The sequence below is a fragment of the Astyanax mexicanus genome, chromosome 13, assembly GCF_023375975.1.
Source record: "Astyanax mexicanus isolate ESR-SI-001 chromosome 13, AstMex3_surface, whole genome shotgun sequence".
Classification (NCBI taxonomy): domain Eukaryota; kingdom Metazoa; phylum Chordata; class Actinopteri; order Characiformes; family Acestrorhamphidae; genus Astyanax; species Astyanax mexicanus.
In genome coordinates this window covers 29028606-29045183 of record NC_064420.1, presented here as the reverse complement: position 1 = coordinate 29045183, position 16578 = coordinate 29028606, and the positions used below count along the sequence as shown (strand labels likewise).

General features: G+C 36.8%; 2 protein-coding genes across 4 annotated transcripts; both read right to left on the bottom strand.

Moving 5' to 3' along the window:
- Positions 1 to 2496: 2496 nt before the first annotated feature.
- On the bottom strand, positions 2497 to 8892 carry sac3d1 (SAC3 domain containing 1). Of its 2 annotated transcripts, none has more exons than XM_022664571.2 (4): positions 8707 to 8892; positions 4887 to 5238; positions 4283 to 4559; positions 2497 to 3217 (listed from the first exon to the last, which is right to left on the bottom strand). In XM_022664571.2, the coding sequence occupies exons 1-4, from the start codon at positions 8772 to 8774 to the stop codon at positions 2754 to 2756; spliced, it is 1161 nt and encodes a 386-aa protein (XP_022520292.2). In that variant the 5' UTR covers positions 8775 to 8892; the 3' UTR covers positions 2497 to 2753. The 2 variants fall into 2 exon arrangements, with proteins under 2 accessions (XP_022520292.2, XP_022520293.2); XM_022664572.2 differs by lacking the exon at positions 8707 to 8892 and adding an exon at positions 8551 to 8698.
- A 2101-nt stretch (positions 8893 to 10993) lies between these two features.
- haus8 (HAUS augmin like complex subunit 8) lies at positions 10994 to 15753 on the bottom strand. Of its 2 annotated transcripts, none has more exons than XM_022664569.2 (10): positions 15503 to 15753; positions 15089 to 15162; positions 14900 to 14961; positions 13381 to 13507; positions 13139 to 13249; positions 12414 to 12505; positions 12047 to 12205; positions 11805 to 11946; positions 11408 to 11549; positions 10994 to 11202 (listed from the first exon to the last, which is right to left on the bottom strand). In XM_022664569.2, the coding sequence occupies exons 1-10, from the start codon at positions 15550 to 15552 to the stop codon at positions 11082 to 11084; spliced, it is 1080 nt and encodes a 359-aa protein (XP_022520290.1). In that variant the 5' UTR covers positions 15553 to 15753; the 3' UTR covers positions 10994 to 11081. The 2 variants fall into 2 exon arrangements, with proteins under 2 accessions (XP_022520290.1, XP_022520291.1); XM_022664570.2 differs by having other exon boundaries at positions 13139 to 13246; positions 15503 to 15752.
- Between the last annotated feature and the right edge of the window lie 825 nt (positions 15754 to 16578).

The following is a 16578-nucleotide window of genomic DNA, read 5'->3' as shown; positions in this document are numbered from 1 at the left end:
ACACCAAACCGACGGTATATCGACGGTATATCGTTAGCAGCAGCCTCATTATACAGTTTATTATTTAGCATTTCTTTCTATTGGTGTCATTAAATCAGTCGTACTAGTTGTACACTCTAGTGGTGTCCATGCTTCCATCTGTTGACAACTTTTATGGAAATGTGGATTTCATTTTCCAGCAGGACTTGGCACACTGCCAAAAGTACCAGTTGGTCTTATATAATAATTTTCTAAAACAGACTTTTTTTTTGTTTTCATTGGCTGTAAGCCATAATCATCATCAATAAAATACAGAAACGCTTAACCCTTTCAGACCTGAATTATCTTCAGTTATGTTTTCTGTCTGTAATGCACAGAAAAGAAGACTCTAATAATCTACTATAAAATGTAGTCATATAGCAAATAAATCCAATTAACTAAAATATTTATTAGCTTATTTTTATTTCCATTGCATTGGAAGCCTGTTTAATATTTTATATTTCTTCTTGACTTTTTTTTCATAAAACACCATAAAAAACATGATTATAAAGTGTTCTAAATCACATTAAATGAGTAAAAAATAGCCAAACCAAAATACTCTGTGAAGCATTGAGGTGGCTCCTATCTGGGGTGCTGTTAACTTGTGGTTTCTGAAGCTGATATCTCTGATGAACCTTTGCAACAGCATGTTTTTTGGTCTTTCTTTTTTGGTGCAGTCCTGATGAGAGCCAGTTTCAGCATTAAACATTTTGATGATCTTTGCGACTGCATTTAAGGACACTTTCAAGGTTCTTGATTTTTTTTTATCTTGATTGACTGACCTCCATTTCTTGTAGTGTTTTATTTTTCTTTACTTAGTTCTTGACATAATATGCATCAGAACATTACTCAAATAGGGCTATTCACTGTATTATACTCTTCCTCTTTACAACACAACTGATACTCTTAAACACATTAAGATGGAAGGAAATAAAAGGACCCCTGTTAATTCCCTGTTACATGTTTAAAAGCAAAGGGCTAGGAGATGTTTTTCATATATACTAGTCGAGTCATTGTGCATCTGAAAATCAGTGAAAATGAGATCACCCTCAACTGAAAAATAACATTTATTTGATTATACCACAGTTTGGTTATTTGTTGATATCTAAAAAGTCTTACCACTTTTTTAAATACCACTTTATTCTGATTTTTGGCTCCAAATGCGCAAATGATCTTAAGTATGCTTTTGGTACACGATCAATATGTTTAGTTTTTCTACTTTTCCTTTACTAGGCATTGAAAGTTTGCACCTTATCCAGAAAGCATGAAGTTTTGCCAGGACTATGGATTGCATTCCCCTTCAACATTATATTATGCATTATTTCCTTTAAATTATGCCCAGTTGCATAAAACACAAAAGTGAAAATTCCCTTAAAACGGCCCTTAACGATAAGTGTTACCTGAGGTCTTAACGGAAATCATCATCACCAGGGGCCTCATGTACTAAGACTTGCGTGGACTTCCTACTAAAATGTTCCGTACGCTCAGATCTGAAAAGTTCCGTACGCACAAAAAAATCCGGATTTATCAAACCGTGCGTAGGCAGAATCCCACGTACTTTCTCTTAGTACATCACAATCAACTTGAAATCAAGCGCAAATGCACGAAAGCAGCACACTTGCCACGACTCCTCCCTCAATTACGCAGAGTATAATGTTATATTATTATTATTATTATTATTATTATTAATAATAATATTATTATTATTATTATTATTATTATTAATAATAATAATAATAATAATAATAATATTATATACGCATAGCGTATAATTACCCATGTTTTAAGTTTTATTATTCTAAGATAAATGCTTTCATTTAAATGCTTTAAATGAGTTGCCTACCAAAAAGACACACGTCACGCACTCAGCTTGTTTTCTTATGCTCTTGGAAATCTAAAACTGCTTATAAGCCAGTCATCATCATGGGCCAAAAAAACATAATGGTCACGGAAAATGCGCGCTCAATGTATTCGGCCGTTAGCAGTATTTTCCAGTAATGCCAACGCTGCATCTCCAACAACTCCAGCGCAAACCTGATCTAGGCTAAGTGGAAACACGTTAAACGATTATTTCTGTAAGACAATGAAACTGTCTGATTAATTTACTTTATTTTACCCAATAATGCTTACTTCAATGTGTGCATAAAGGATATCTTAATAGTTGTAATTTCAATGCATCGCCTCTAAGTGTCGCCAAATGACAAAAACACAATACATACGCACAAAAAAAAGGCGTACGCCCAAAACAAAACTTCCGTGGGGGAACGCACTTTCACACGTTCAAGTCAAATTTAGTACATCAGACCGTGAGCGTGAAATATGGCGTACGCAATGTTTTTGTGCGTACGCACCTTTAGTACATGAGGCCCCAGGTCCTTCCAAAATACTTTGCTATGCTGTACTGACACATGCAGACTTGAGTAGCAAGTGAGATTTTTTTTGCAGGGTAGTGTTAACTACCATGTAGTTCACAGACCATTCAATTAAAAACATTTTATTAGTATATACAATTTTACATGCAACTGATAAGGTCACTGAAATGCTCATAAAAAAAAGCTAAAGGCTTTAAGTGCCACCTGAAATGTGTTTCATAATTCAACATTGTGGGTTTTCAATTGTACAGACCCAGAAAAAAAACAGTGTTTTAAAAGCATGACAGGACACTTCCTGTATTAAAACAAAACTCCAATTTCTTAATAATAATTTTAGCAAACACCTTTAAACATGTCACGTTTTCAAGCAATGCCATGAATGATGCTGCCAACTGAAAGGCCTCGCTGCTTGTCTTCCACTAGTTTGTGCATATGAGCACACTGCAGACCTTCAGATGGGCTCTCTGTGAAGGAACCCTTAGAGAAGACAACCCAGTCCCCGTTGATTTGTATTCCATGAGCCTGGCAAAGTTGAACAGCCAGGGATTGCTCCAGGGAGAGAATGTCTGCTAGCTTCTGGATAGGGAAGCGACAGTTTTTGCTGCTGTGTCCGTGGTTGTAGAGTAGCAGCAGATCCCTCCTGCAGGACAGAAGATGCCGGTGGAGGGCGCAGGCCTGCAAGAAGTCTAGTTTCTGGGCTAGGCGGAGGAGACGGACAGGGTTGCGCTCCATGTATGCCCTACTGACCGCTAGAGCCAACTGAACTGGTGGAGAAGTTCGCACTTTGTGAGGTAGTGCAAGAGCATGCTGTGTAGCTTGTGGTGAACCTGGAAACCAAATAAACACAAAAGGACAATTTAGAAAATATCTAGCAGCAACATGAATCCACATTCTCGATTAAAAGAGCAGCAACTATAGAGCTGTAAATACAATTTAATTAAGTAACAACCTGGATTGAGATCTGTAGTTTCTGACTTCATTTGAAACTATAATGTACACCAGGATAAAAGTATTTATTTACAATTTTGCAGCTGTATAATATTTTGTATCAGCAGCAAGCTTATCCACAACTTCATCTGGTCAGTGACAGTCCTGAAGATTCCTTCAATGGATATTAAAGAGGAATTGTCAATCTGTTAAGTGTATTAATATGCTATTAGTATCTAATAAAATGCTCAGTGTTCATAAAAAAGCAAATTGATACAGAATTTTGCATCCCAATAAAAACAAATGAGGAAGACCATGATCCTCAAAATAGAGCAGAACATTTTTTTATGCACAGATTTTACAGAAATGAACACTAGAGGTCACTGGGGGTTCTGTATTCTGTATTCCGAATTTTGTGTGTTTAATGTTTTTGCCTGATTCTTTGTCCGTTAATCATGTTTCTGTAAAGCTGCTTTGTGCCAACACCAGTTGTAAAAAGCGCTATACAAATAAATTTGATTTGATTTGATTAATGATAAATCAGGCAAGGGTTTTACGTTCCGGTCTTTATCTGTTCTGTACATTATCTTTTTTAGGAATCTGCTCAATTGTAAACAATGTTGAACTCCAAACACCAGCTGTGACAGCCTGTTAATTGCAGCCGATGTTTGTAGTAGTGTTTGCTAGCTCTGCTGTGTTCAGATACTTACTTTACTTGGCTGAATGGTGGAAAAAGGGGAATCCAGTTAGTAAGAAACAAACTCAAAAACGGCTCAAACAACACAAAACTGTATTGTTCATAAATAGTAGGCCTAACTAACTCATTAGAAGCATTAATTTGTTTGTTTTACCCGGTGTAAATACAAACAAAAAAATAATAAATTATGCCCTGTTCTCCCCTACAAGGATGCTATGCTGTCATAAAAAGTCTGCTGTCATAACAAGAGCAAAATGCTTCTACTCACCAAGGTTGTAGAGCAAGCTGAGGGCCTGAAACTCGTCCTGGTGCTTGTGCTGTCCCTCAGCGTAGCACTCCAGCAGCCAGCTCAGACTCTCCTGCAGGTGTGTGTCGTTGATGTGCGGGTCGTAAAGCCGAAGTGGTTGCCCACACAGATGGTAAGAAGCATACAGAAGGAAGCGCACTGTTCGCTCCAACACACTTGCACAATCCGGACCAGAAATGCGCTGGATGACCATGTCCTGACGAACACTGCGCAAGCGGTCAAACACAAAGCTGTAGACCTGTAGGATAGTCACAGACAAAATGGGAATGTCAGTAGCATTCATGAGATAAGCCCTTATTACTGAAGAATTTATTGGCAACACCTACATCTTCTTAAGTTAAATTATCCTGTGAGTGAGGCTGAAAACGTGTCAATGTGTTAATGGCAAGGTGATGGAAATTATCTGAGTTTGAGTTACACAAACCAAAGTGTTGTGTTTACCAGGAATACATCATAAAAAAACAAAGCAGCCAACAGCCCATTTAACTTTGTCAAAGCCCATCCTGCTAATACAGGGTTTGGCAGTCGTGAAAGCAAGGCAAAATGTTGGAATTCAATTACTTACCTCAGTCCACGGCTGGAGCTTTGGGTTAGCCGCTATGTCATCCACCAAGTAGCACACAGTCTTCAGCAGTACGTCTGGCGGCCGCAGCTCACTGGCTCTCGTTGTGTCCTTTCCAGCTGCTGGGCGGCTGTACTCTTTGACCACACGAGTGACGTCTGCCCTCGGCAAGCGATCACGCTCTGTTCCAGCGAGCATCTCGAAGCGATGCAGCCGGTTCTGAGCCTCCCGCTGCCACACCTCTGAATTAGGGCACATGGTGCTGCAGGTGCCACGGGGCACAATGTCTGCTTTTTCTTCATCCTTGCGGTGCTCCGCATGCTTCCTACCTCCACCTCTCCTAGGGTGAGGTCTCCTGTGGAGCAGTATAATAAATTATGTAATTCAAAAGGAAAAAAATAACTCATTATCTGCATGACGACTGTAATGTGTCTCAAACCAGTAGTTTAGGCTTGGAGTCCTACTGCCTTCCATAGTTTCAACTATTTGCCGAAGCAAAACACCTGATCATCCCTCCATCCTCAGGTGATCATTAAACAGACATTATACCACAGTTGGTTCCGACCCTGCAATGCGATTGGCTGAGAGGCATTTTATGAGTGCTGTTATCAGCCGGCAGTGTTGGGCACGTTACTTTGAAAAAGTAATTAGTTATAGTTACTCGTTACTTCTCCAAAAAAGTAACTGAGTTACTAACGGAGTTACTCCACTATAAAAGTAATTAGTTACCAGTAAAAGTAACTATCGCGTTACTTTTTATTATTCGCCCGTCAAAAAAGGAAATCAATTATGCATTTACTATTATTATTAGAAAAATAACAAACGAAAATAAACCCAAAATGTTGACAAAAATATAATCTAACGAATTTCAAAAAAATAAAACGAAATTCTCCACACAACCAAAGAAAATTACTAAAACTTGTAATACTGAAAAAAGCGGAAAAACGCGTCTGGGGATGAAATTTAACAAACCAAGCCACACTCAAAAGAAATATGTATATATAAAACAAAATAATGGACAAAAACAACAATTTAATGCCCGTTAAAATGGTATTAATATAACAGCTTCACCAAAAGAGAATAGAGCTTAGATCGTGCCCAAAAAATCCGACCCAGCCGGAGCCCGTGCACATTCTGCCCAAGCCCGAACCATAAACTGTCATTATGAGCCCGACCCGATCCGCCCCATAAACTGTCTGTTTTCGGGCTGATTGAATGAGCGAAATATAATCAGAATTATGTTAATTAACACTGTAACATAGAAGCAAAGAACTATTATTTAATTTAAATGATTTTTAAGAACAGCTACACACAATGCTGCAAGTCAAACGCGGAGGCGTTCACGTGCGCCCAGAGCTACGTGATTACATTTTTCATTTTTATTATAGTTTAATTTTATTTTGTTTTTATTTTTTCTGTTCATTTTAGGGTGGGCTTGCTAGCGCGAGCGCTTTACACAAGAACTAACGGACCACGAGTGCCGCGCGCTCGGCACAACAACTCCCGCTGTACAACTCCGCTGTACAACAGCGCTTATAAATAAATTAAACACGAAAATGAGGGTATTCTATCAGTAATTTCAGTTCGTTTTAGTTAGTTTTATAAACACAAAATACAGTTCGAGATAGTTATGTTTTTCCTTTTAATTACCATTTTTATTAGATTCAGTTAACACAAATGTTTTTCACTTTCAGTTTTCGCTATTTCGTTCGCTTTAGTGAACAATAATAATTGGTTACTTAGCAACATTGTGATTATCACACCAGAGCTTTATATAAAATAAAAATAGGAGCCTGATTTCGGGTCGGTCCTCAGGTCAGGTGGGATTCGGGCAGAGAATCTAAGCTCTAAAATAGAAAGCAGCAGCACCACAAAAACCGGAGCAGCTAAAAAGAGCTTAACGTCCTTAATTCGGAACTTGGGTTGTCAACGGCAATCACTGAATTGATTAGAGCACGCAAATCGTCACAATTGTGCCTCACTTCACCACGCCAAACCACAGGCACAGCGGCCAGAAGCTCAAGTTCACCGGACAGAGGAGGGGTTAACCAGGGCAAAGCGAAGTAAAAAAAAAAAGTTCATAGAGCTGCTAAAGTAACGTGCAGTAACGGGGTGTCGGAAATGGTAACGGCGTTATAGTTAAAGTCATGGTAATTAGTTAGATTACTCGTTACTGAAAAAAAGTAACGCCGTTACTCCCAACACTGTCAGCCGGTAATGCATTGTAACCAAAGCTCTCCATGTATAACTTCGCCACATACAGTTAACCTAGCAACAATGCAGCACTTACAAGCCAAACAGAGCAGCAATGCAGTTATATTTTAACTTGCAGGCTGTTTATAACCAAACAATTTACATTTTCTTAAAAATAAAAAAAAATCCAATAAACAGCAATAATGGAACTGTGGTATGATCGCAATAATATACTCAAGGTTCATGCTATTATGTGTAATATTGGCACTGGTGTGCTGCGGTCATAGGCACACAGCTGTAGACTTCCTCTTGTGTATTATTGCATAATTAAACCCTTCCTGAGCTTAGTTAGGTGAATATATAAAAATACCAGTCAAAAGTATGGACACACCTATTCTTATTCAATGTGCTTTCTTTATTAATATAATTATTTTACATTGCATATTTAATAAAAAATAAATTAAAGCTATACAGGACTTATTTTGTAAACAGAAAGTGTTAAACCAGAAGATGTTTTATACATTAGATTTTTCTAAGTAGGCACATTTAGTTTGGATGACAGATTTGCACATTCTTGGTATTTTAATCTCAGTGTCTTCCTAAGGTAGAGTCACCTGGAATAGATTTCTCAGCATCTTGAATGAGTTCCTGAACAACAGTTGCTGCTTTTCCTTCATGCTGTGCTCCAGGTCATCCCAAATTACCCAACAAACGCTTTTTTGTGCACTAAGTAATTTTATGTGTGTTCCTTAAATGTTTTCAGGTCTTTAATATTAATCTACAATGTATAAAAAATACTTTCGACTGGTAACTTACTGTATGTATATGCACATTTTGTTTTACTTCACATAGCAAAAAAGAAAAACTGATCCATATACATATTAACCATAAATACTTGTGTCATTAGGTTAGTTCTGAATAAAAAACTGTCTAACCTCTTTACAAACTGAAACAAATGCATCTTATATTATTTAAAACTGGTGTGTTCAAACTTTTGACTGGTAACACTGTAACCCCAATAGCTACATTTTTGCTGACCTTAATATTGCCCCCTGTGTTTACTTAGCACTTAGCATTTTATTTATTACGAGTATTTAGAATTCTTAATACTCTTTTTTTAATATAAAAACAGAAACAAACACACACACACACACACACACACACACAAACTCACACACACACTCACACACACACTCACACACACACTCACACACACACACACACACACACTCACACACACACTCACACACACACACACACACACACACACACACACACACACACACACACACACACACACACACACACACAAACACACACATACACACACACACTCACACACACACTCACAGTTTCACGTTCAGGAGTGTTAAAATCGTTTGCTGTTTACCGTCTGGAGTTAGATAGCTAGTTAAACAGATAACCCAGTACAGACCTTGAAATGTAACAGCTAAATTAGTTAAGCTAACGTTACCTGCTCATATTCTCTAATAGTAATCTAACGCCAGAGTGTCGGGTAAATCCAGAAAACATCAGCTACACAGGAACACTCTAGTCCTCGGAGGCTATTTGAGCTCATTTTGCTGAATAAGGTAAAATTTAAATAAAAACAAACAAATAACACACTCACGTGCGGCTGGCCGAGCTCCTGTTCATTGGTCGTATCAAAACAAAGAGTCGCGTCGGTATTCGCATCATATCTATGGGTCACTGGGACGACGGAAACGACACACGAGGGTGCATGTCAAATCTAACACACGCTGCCTATCAAGGGAGTAGTGCCCCAGAGTAATCTGAAACCCCGCGGTCTTTTAATATTTCACTTACGGATTAAGCCAGCAAAGCTAAACGCTGACACTCAGTTTTATGCTATTGATAGCTCGTCAGTTTAAGGGCGTTTTTTAAGAGCAGGTTAATGGCGTTGTTGCCTCTGTAACACACACCTTCCTCACTACACAGCTTTAGCGAGTCTTCGAGGAAGCTTCAGTTCAGATATACCCAATTATACCATATTTTCGTTATAGTTATATTATAGTTATTATAGTTTCGACCCTGCAATTTGATTGGCTGAGAGACGTTTAATGAGTGACATTATTAGCAAACCAAATGCGATATCATTATACACCACTGGGAAAAAAATAAAATAATTATACACCACTGGGAGTCGCTGGATCCCATAGATACAGTGCAGAAACGCCATGTCTCCAATAGGCGGCGCAGGCAAAGACGCGGTCCCACAAATACATAAGCCCAGCGATTCGAAAATACACAGTATTTCACACATTATCGGCCACCAATATCAGGTTAAGAATTGTTATTATTAAAATAAAAACTTAAGTGTAACTTATATATTTTCCAGTTAATATAGGGTATTGTACATTTACTTGTTTTTATTATTCTGTGTGATTCGTTTTGAAAGCTATTACATTTTAAAATGTATATAATTTAATAATTAGTAGAATTGGCAATGTATCCAAATTTCAAAGCGTGTGTGTGTTTTCTGACACCTAGCTGTATCATACACACTTATTTTTAGTGTTCTGTGTAATTCGGTTTAAATTCTATTGATTTTTTAAATATATAAAATGTAATATTCACTAGAATTGGCACTGTATCCAAAATATAAATGGTGTGCGTGTCTGCTGCCACCTAGCTGTGACATACACAGTTGCTGAAATGCTATTGAATTTGTGAATATATAAAATATAATAAAAAATTTGAGCATTTTGCATAATATTAATGGGTGTGCAATTTTCCTCATGACTCAAAGTATACATCTCCGTTATTCTGATGTGTATGAACCCTAAGGATATGGAGCTATTGGTGTTTTTTTTTCTTAAAGCCATCTATTCTTATGTGGGAACATTAAAAGGCATTTTTATGCACTGAAGTGATTTGGAGGTAAATAAATGAGTGTGTACAGATGTAGAGGTGGTCTAGAAGTACATGCATTTTATTCTGACAGGAAAAGTGCGCTTAGTTTTTCGGTATTAACGCTAAAAGGGCGTTGCGCAAATTTTACCCAAACAGTAAAAGGAAGGGTGTGCGTCACTCTCTGTGGTCGTACTGTCCTGATTATGTAAGTATCTGCTGGCTACCATCCTCCGTTCAGAAGTTATTAGAGCCGAAAAGTCGAATATCAAAAATGAAACTAACTTTACCGTGGTTCATATTGGCACTGCGATCGGTTTGGTTATAAACACTCCGCGAGTTAAAATATTTCCATTGCTGCTCTGCTTTAGCTGCGATGTAAGCTCTTTATTATCTGCCATTTCAGTAAAAAATGTGGAAATTTAATCTTACTGTAAATAAACAGAAGCGCTTTAATACTCACCCTAATAAACGTTTTTTAGGAGAGAAATCTGTGTAGATTAAAGTCCAGTTCTCGTTTGACTGAAAGAAAATGTTTTTTTTATTTGTTTTTTTTTTTTATTGAAGTTTTGTTTACTTTGGCGCCCCCCAGCGACAAGACCTGCGGAATTACAAGAGTTCACTTTACATTCATACATACAGTCTCTTGTGCCCCTACAATGACATCATAAAGACAGTGTTGTGTGTACAGAAATCTTTGAACACTGCTTTGCTAATTTAATAGAGTAAATGTGATTTAATAAACAAAATCTATGGAAGAGTCTTTTTCACAGATTTGTATTCCTTGTGTTGAGTGTCAAGTTTGCACTTTACACTTTCACTCCCTGATTTTTGTAATCTCACTTCAAATAACGTGTAGTTCACTTCCCCTGGAAACTACTGGGTGGTTGGAAAGCCTTTGGATTTCTTATGGGCAGTATGCATTTAGTAATGATTAAAATGGTGTGTAAATAATTGCTGCTAAAATACATTGTAATATGCATATAATGGCATGTGCATTTGCTGAATTATTTTTATCTAGTTTTTCCACCAAAATGAAGTAACAATTCAGGAGTATCAGATTTATTTTATATATGATCATTTTTACTGCATATTTACACAAACTACACATATATACAAACACAAACAGAAACATCATTCTGAGAAGAGAGACTGCGCTGTAACAAGTCCAATTTTATCTTCTTCCATGGATTGCTGGGCTAACACGGTCTCCCTGCTCACTAGTGCAGACAGCTCCAACAGGTCTGAAGACACACTGGAATAAACAGAAAAACAGGGCCATGTTAAAATAGTTAAGCTGAGGTGAGCAAATTTGGTGCAAGACATCCAGAAATCTGTCAAGCATCCAGAGCCAAACTTTAATTTTAGATTTTAACAGCCTATTGTTCAGAATACGGTTTAACCATGGAAAAGAGCACAGTTAAGACCATAACAATTTATAATTGCTGATGCTCTCTTACCTGACCAGCTGCTGGTCAACCTCATGCGCTGTGTTTTTTATCTCTTTTAGGCACTCAGCATTGCTTTCACTGTCTCTTGGAATGTCCTTTGCATACTTCTCCAAGGCACGCTGACTCTGTTTTAGACAGCCAACCGCTTTGTCTGTAAGATAGGAAAAAACATCATTTAAAGGGGGATGGGGGCTCAAGAACACACATTAAAACTTGCAAAGAACAAATGTGGTTGAGCCAGATGTTTGTTTGAAAAGATAACACACCAAACTAATATTGAAATAGCTTTCAACATTCATCTTATTAACATGTAAAGCAAAAAAAAAAAAAAAAAAAAAAAAAAAAAAAAAAAGCAAAAACACCTAGTAGTTCTTTGACAGATTTATATTTTTGACTTTTCACTGACCTAGAAATTTTCCATGGTCTTCCTCAACATGCAAGTTCTTCACAGGTAACTCATGCCGGGTAGTGTCTACTGCTGTGGCAAACACCTTGTACTCCTCCGTAAAGTGCTTCGCAGTTGTGGCCAGAGGAGTCAGTGCTGTGACCTAAAGAGAGAAGACAAGAACCCAAAAAGCTTTACATAAGCATAAATATGCACATAATAAACAATGGTAAAAACAAGTTCTGAAATGCATTAAGTTTAACCTGAAGGTCAAGTAAATCGTTGAGCTGTTTTTGCTTTTCAAGAAGGAGGTATCGCCTTTTCATATCCATGACTTTGGAGCGCAACTTTTCCTCTTCCTCCATCATTATAAGGAGGTTCCTCTCTGCTTCTTCCTTTAGCTTATGAGTATTGTGTTCGATCTGCATAAATAACACAAGTGTAAGGATTACACATCCCAAGACTACAGATTGCAGGGGAAATTACGAAGCGTAGTAAAGCAGTGCAAAGGATATCTAGATATAATTACTATCATAATTTTACAATAGGGCTCATTTAATTCTTGATATGCTTTTCAATAACTGAAAACCCATAATAATAATAATTTGTTTGATGAGCTTTTGGTGTAACCTTAGCAGTGAGAAAGGCCAGCAAGAATGTCTCCAATTCCAGATTCCTTTTCTGAGCCTTGGGGTCCGCTGAACGTGGTGATGCTACATTTTCTGAAAGAAAAAAAAAAAAGTCATAATAGTGCTCAGTATTTTTCAAGATTTTATTATTATTTTTAATATAGGTTTATGAGTTACTGTACTGTTAGGAGTATATATAATATAAAACACTAATGCTTTAAATTAAGGCTTTGATTAGTATTGGGTTTACTTTATCCCACAAAATTAAACAATATATAAAGAAATCAGACTTTATTATCAGAAAAATAGCTAAAGAATGCAACAATCAGCTCAATAACAATACAACTTAAAAATAGATACGCTAACAAATTTAACACGGGTCCCTTTACAAAATTAAATATTTTAATAATTAGTTCCATAAACATTATAAACAAACCTAAAATACTCAGTGTTTAAGTATTCAAAGAGATATTTCTCAAAATTTATTTTGCACAAGTTTAATATAAATTTACTGTATGTTATTCCTGAAGCCATTACAGGCATTACAGTATTTAAATCAGCTACATTTCCTTTCTTTCTCCAGTAGTGGTATGAGAGAAACGCATATCGGTTTAAGTTCACCCCGTGGTATACCAAATTAACCGGTATACTGCCCAGCACGAAGTCATAACAAGGTTCTATCCTTCATATTCATAAGATCAGAATCACTCTAATTTCAAACTGTACCTTTAATAACTGAGAGATCAAAGTCTGGGCGCAAACAGTGATCATCCAACGCTGTTGACTGCAAGATATTTCCACCAAAACTCGAAGTCTCTAAAATGCTGGGCATAACTGCTGGGTAAAGATTTGCCATAAATAAAAAAAGCTCATCATATTAAACCATACATGTATAATCAAACATTTCCTGATAAAACAAATAAAATGCCTGTATGATTATATTCACATTGAAAAATACAAATACTTACAGGTAGGGTTCTGATCAGTGTGTACAGATAAGGATCGTCTTGGTGCAGCAGCACTAACTCTGAGTTTCTGGACCCCACCTGCTTTAGGTGAAGCAGGTCTTGGTGGCACAAGGATGGACTCATTACTCTGAATGAAAAACAACAAAAAAATATTACAGGTAAGGCCTCAATATAAAACATTAACAAACATGTTTCTTATCTTTTTTAATAACTAAACAATGATCTTAAACAGACACTACATCCTGGACACTTTAAAATATAATCTTAGCCACACAACTTGCAGTTCCTCTGGTTTTACAAGATTTTACTATGCTGTCACATATTGTGATCCCATTCTTTATGATGATACCAAATACTTATTTTTATGGGTTTATAATATAAGCACCAACCCAGAAAAAACACACTGTGACGACATATTGTTTGTTTCTGTGCCTATAAAACATTGTCATAAACGTTGAAATACACTATAGTCTAAAATATATGTTGTGTTCTAATGTCAGATTATGGATAATGGAACATGACTGGAATTTTGTGAAAAGAGGCCTAATGATGAGGTTTGTGACAATGTTTTTGATAAATGTAAACATCACAATCTTTGGGCAACATTGTTGTAAAATTGTAAGAAAGTAGACAGTGTTGTGACAATTTTTTTTGTGTGTGTTTGCTTTAGAGTTTAGATTCTCTGCCTGAGCCCGACCTGAACTCAGGTCGAGATTTTGTACTTAGGCTATAAGCTCAAGAAAAAAAAAAAAGTTAAATTATATTAGTTAAGTGAAAAGTCATTCAGACATCATTCTTGTAGCCTAATTTACTGGTGTTTAGGCCTGTGGATCATTGTTCACACTGTTTGTGTTTTAATCTTTTGGAGGTCTCTTCATAAACATTTTTCTTAAATAATAGGTCTATGCTTCTTCAGTGTTGCAAGGTTAATTAACATAATTCTGAAGAGATTTTGCTCATTCTAACAGCCCAAAAATGTTTCTAAAAAGCTTAGACATAACACGTAACACTCTCCTAAAAAAATGTCAAGTTTAAATTAGGCTCAGGCTTATAATGACAGTTTATGGGGCCGGTCGGGTTAACCCGGATTTTTTGGGACCGATCTAAACTCTAGATTGTTGGGATAAAAAAAAAGAAATAAGAAAGAAACAGTTCTACAAAATCACTTTACACAATCATATGCAAGAGTCAATCACGTTGCCTACGGCCAAATAAAATATAAAAGGAATTAAACAAGAGCACACACACACACACACACACACACAACATTAAATCCAGGTATCTGTGCCGATATATAAGTAATTTAAGGGAAATTTTATCAAAAAAAAAAAAAAGAGTTAACATTGATATTTTCATTTACAAAAAGAAAAAGTGCAAAACATGACATGGTATTTGAAATTCTGTGGGGTTAACATACTCTTTACAACATTTCTGTAAAAGATGAGGGAAAACTAGATTAACAAAACCATTGCAGTTGTAACTTTTAAGTATTACATAAGCATATAAAATAATTAGTTACCTTTAAAACAGACGGTTTCTTTTCAGTCTGCATGTAGCGAGACTTCACCACTGTTCCAGATGCTGGAGGAGAGACAGTAACAAAACACAGGGGTCCAGTTAGCATAACAGACAGTACACTGAATATTCTGTTAAATGACCTTAATAAAACTTTTGATAGACAGTTAACGTTAGATTTAAAAGTCTTTACGTCTGGTCTTCTTTCGCGCTCCGCTATTGTTTCCGCTGTTGTTGCCACTGCTGGAGTCATTTCTAGATGATGAGCTGAGGGATAAAACACAAAATATATAACGTTAGTTAACTAAACTAATATGTAACCTTACTTTACCAAGAACATGCAGAAAGTTAACCTAGATAACCAAGCTAACGCTAGTAAAATGACAATTGAAAGCAGACACTCTAGCTATAGTTAGCTATTTGATTTATTTTCCGTTTTGTTTATTGTTCAGTTTAAGTAACGTTAGTTAACGTAAGTTAGCGGTTAGTTAACATCAGGGTTAAATCAGTCCACGCTGATACACTTTTTTAAAACCGACCGAAAAAGAAAGAAAAACAGAATAAACTCTGTGTCCGCTCGCTTAAGCAGGCTGAAAATAGTTCTTACTTCTGAGAGTCTTCTGAGGCGGTTTTCAGGACTTGTTTTCTAGACGCCATTCTCTCACAGTTCACAGTTCAGGCTTTCGCGGGTTCCCTCCGCTAAATCTTCCTCTTCTCTGACTCACTGAGCGCTCAGCGCCTCATTACTGCCCTCTGCTCCTACTGAGAAGAACATTCCCTAAACCCTCAGAAGCAGGGGAGGACATTTCCTATACATAAACTAGAGGCGGATAACCCAGGTCCAGAAAGTAAAAAATTATCCCAGGGTTTTGTAACAACTGCCTGGGCGGCTCTGCTGTTGCTACAAAACCCTGGGATGGATTATTACTTTCTGGACCTGGATTATCCACCTCTAACCAAAACCAATCCCTATACTACAGTGCCCTTAAGATTACATAATAAAAAAATGCATGGCTATGACTTATTAAGGCGTGGGAATGAGATCCTCAGGCATGATCAAGATGTATTAAAGCGTGGGAACAAGAACGTGGGAACGAGAAAAATTCCAAAGCGCTAATAACATGAAAATTATCTGGGGGTTTTTTTATGTTTTTTTAAATGTTTTTATAGTATATTTTGGTTATTTTGTGTAATCTGTAACACGTTTCCAAATATTAGTATATTATAAAAGTTACATTATTTTATTGCACTATAGAAATGTTATCATGGTATATTATATCTTATTATTTAACATAAGTCATATTTAAATATGTTGTGTATAATTATATTTTATCTGAAGTATCATATTTACGAGATGCATGCACATGAAGGCCACCAAAAACTAAATATTTACAAGTGGAAAACTGGGATTATACCACAGTTAGGTCCGACCCTGCAATGTGATTGACTGAGAGGCGTTTTATGCATAGACTGTAGTCTATGGTTTTATGATACTGCACTGTAACCGAAGCTCTCCATGTATTACTCCGCCATATACAGGTAACCTAGCAACGATGCAGCTCTTACAAACCAAATGCGATATCATTAAACACCACTGGGGGGCGCTGCGTCCCACAGGCACAGTGCAGAAACGCCATGTCTCCAATAGGCGGCGCAGACAAAGACGCGGTCCCACAAATATAC

Coding starts and splice junctions, on each gene's coding strand:
- sac3d1 (XM_022664571.2), bottom strand. CDS start 8,774: ATGATGCGAATACCGACGCGACTCTTTGTTTTGATACGACCAATGAAC. Junction 5,239..8,706: donor AGGAGCTCGGCCAGCCGCAC/GTGAGTGTGTTA, acceptor ACTGCTCCACAG/GAGACCTCACCCTAGGAGAG. Junction 3,218..4,282: donor CAGCTTGCTCTACAACCTTG/GTGAGTAGAAGC, acceptor TTTGGTTTCCAG/GTTCACCACAAGCTACACAG.
- haus8 (XM_022664569.2), bottom strand. CDS start 15,552: ATGGCGTCTAGAAAACAAGTCCTGAAAACCGCCTCAGAAGACTCTCAG. Junction 13,508..14,899: donor AGAAACCGTCTGTTTTAAAG/GTAACTAATTAT, acceptor TTTTTCATTCAG/AGTAATGAGTCCATCCTTGT. Junction 11,203..11,407: donor GTTGACCAGCAGCTGGTCAG/GTAAGAGAGCAT, acceptor TGTTTATTCCAG/TGTGTCTTCAGACCTGTTGG.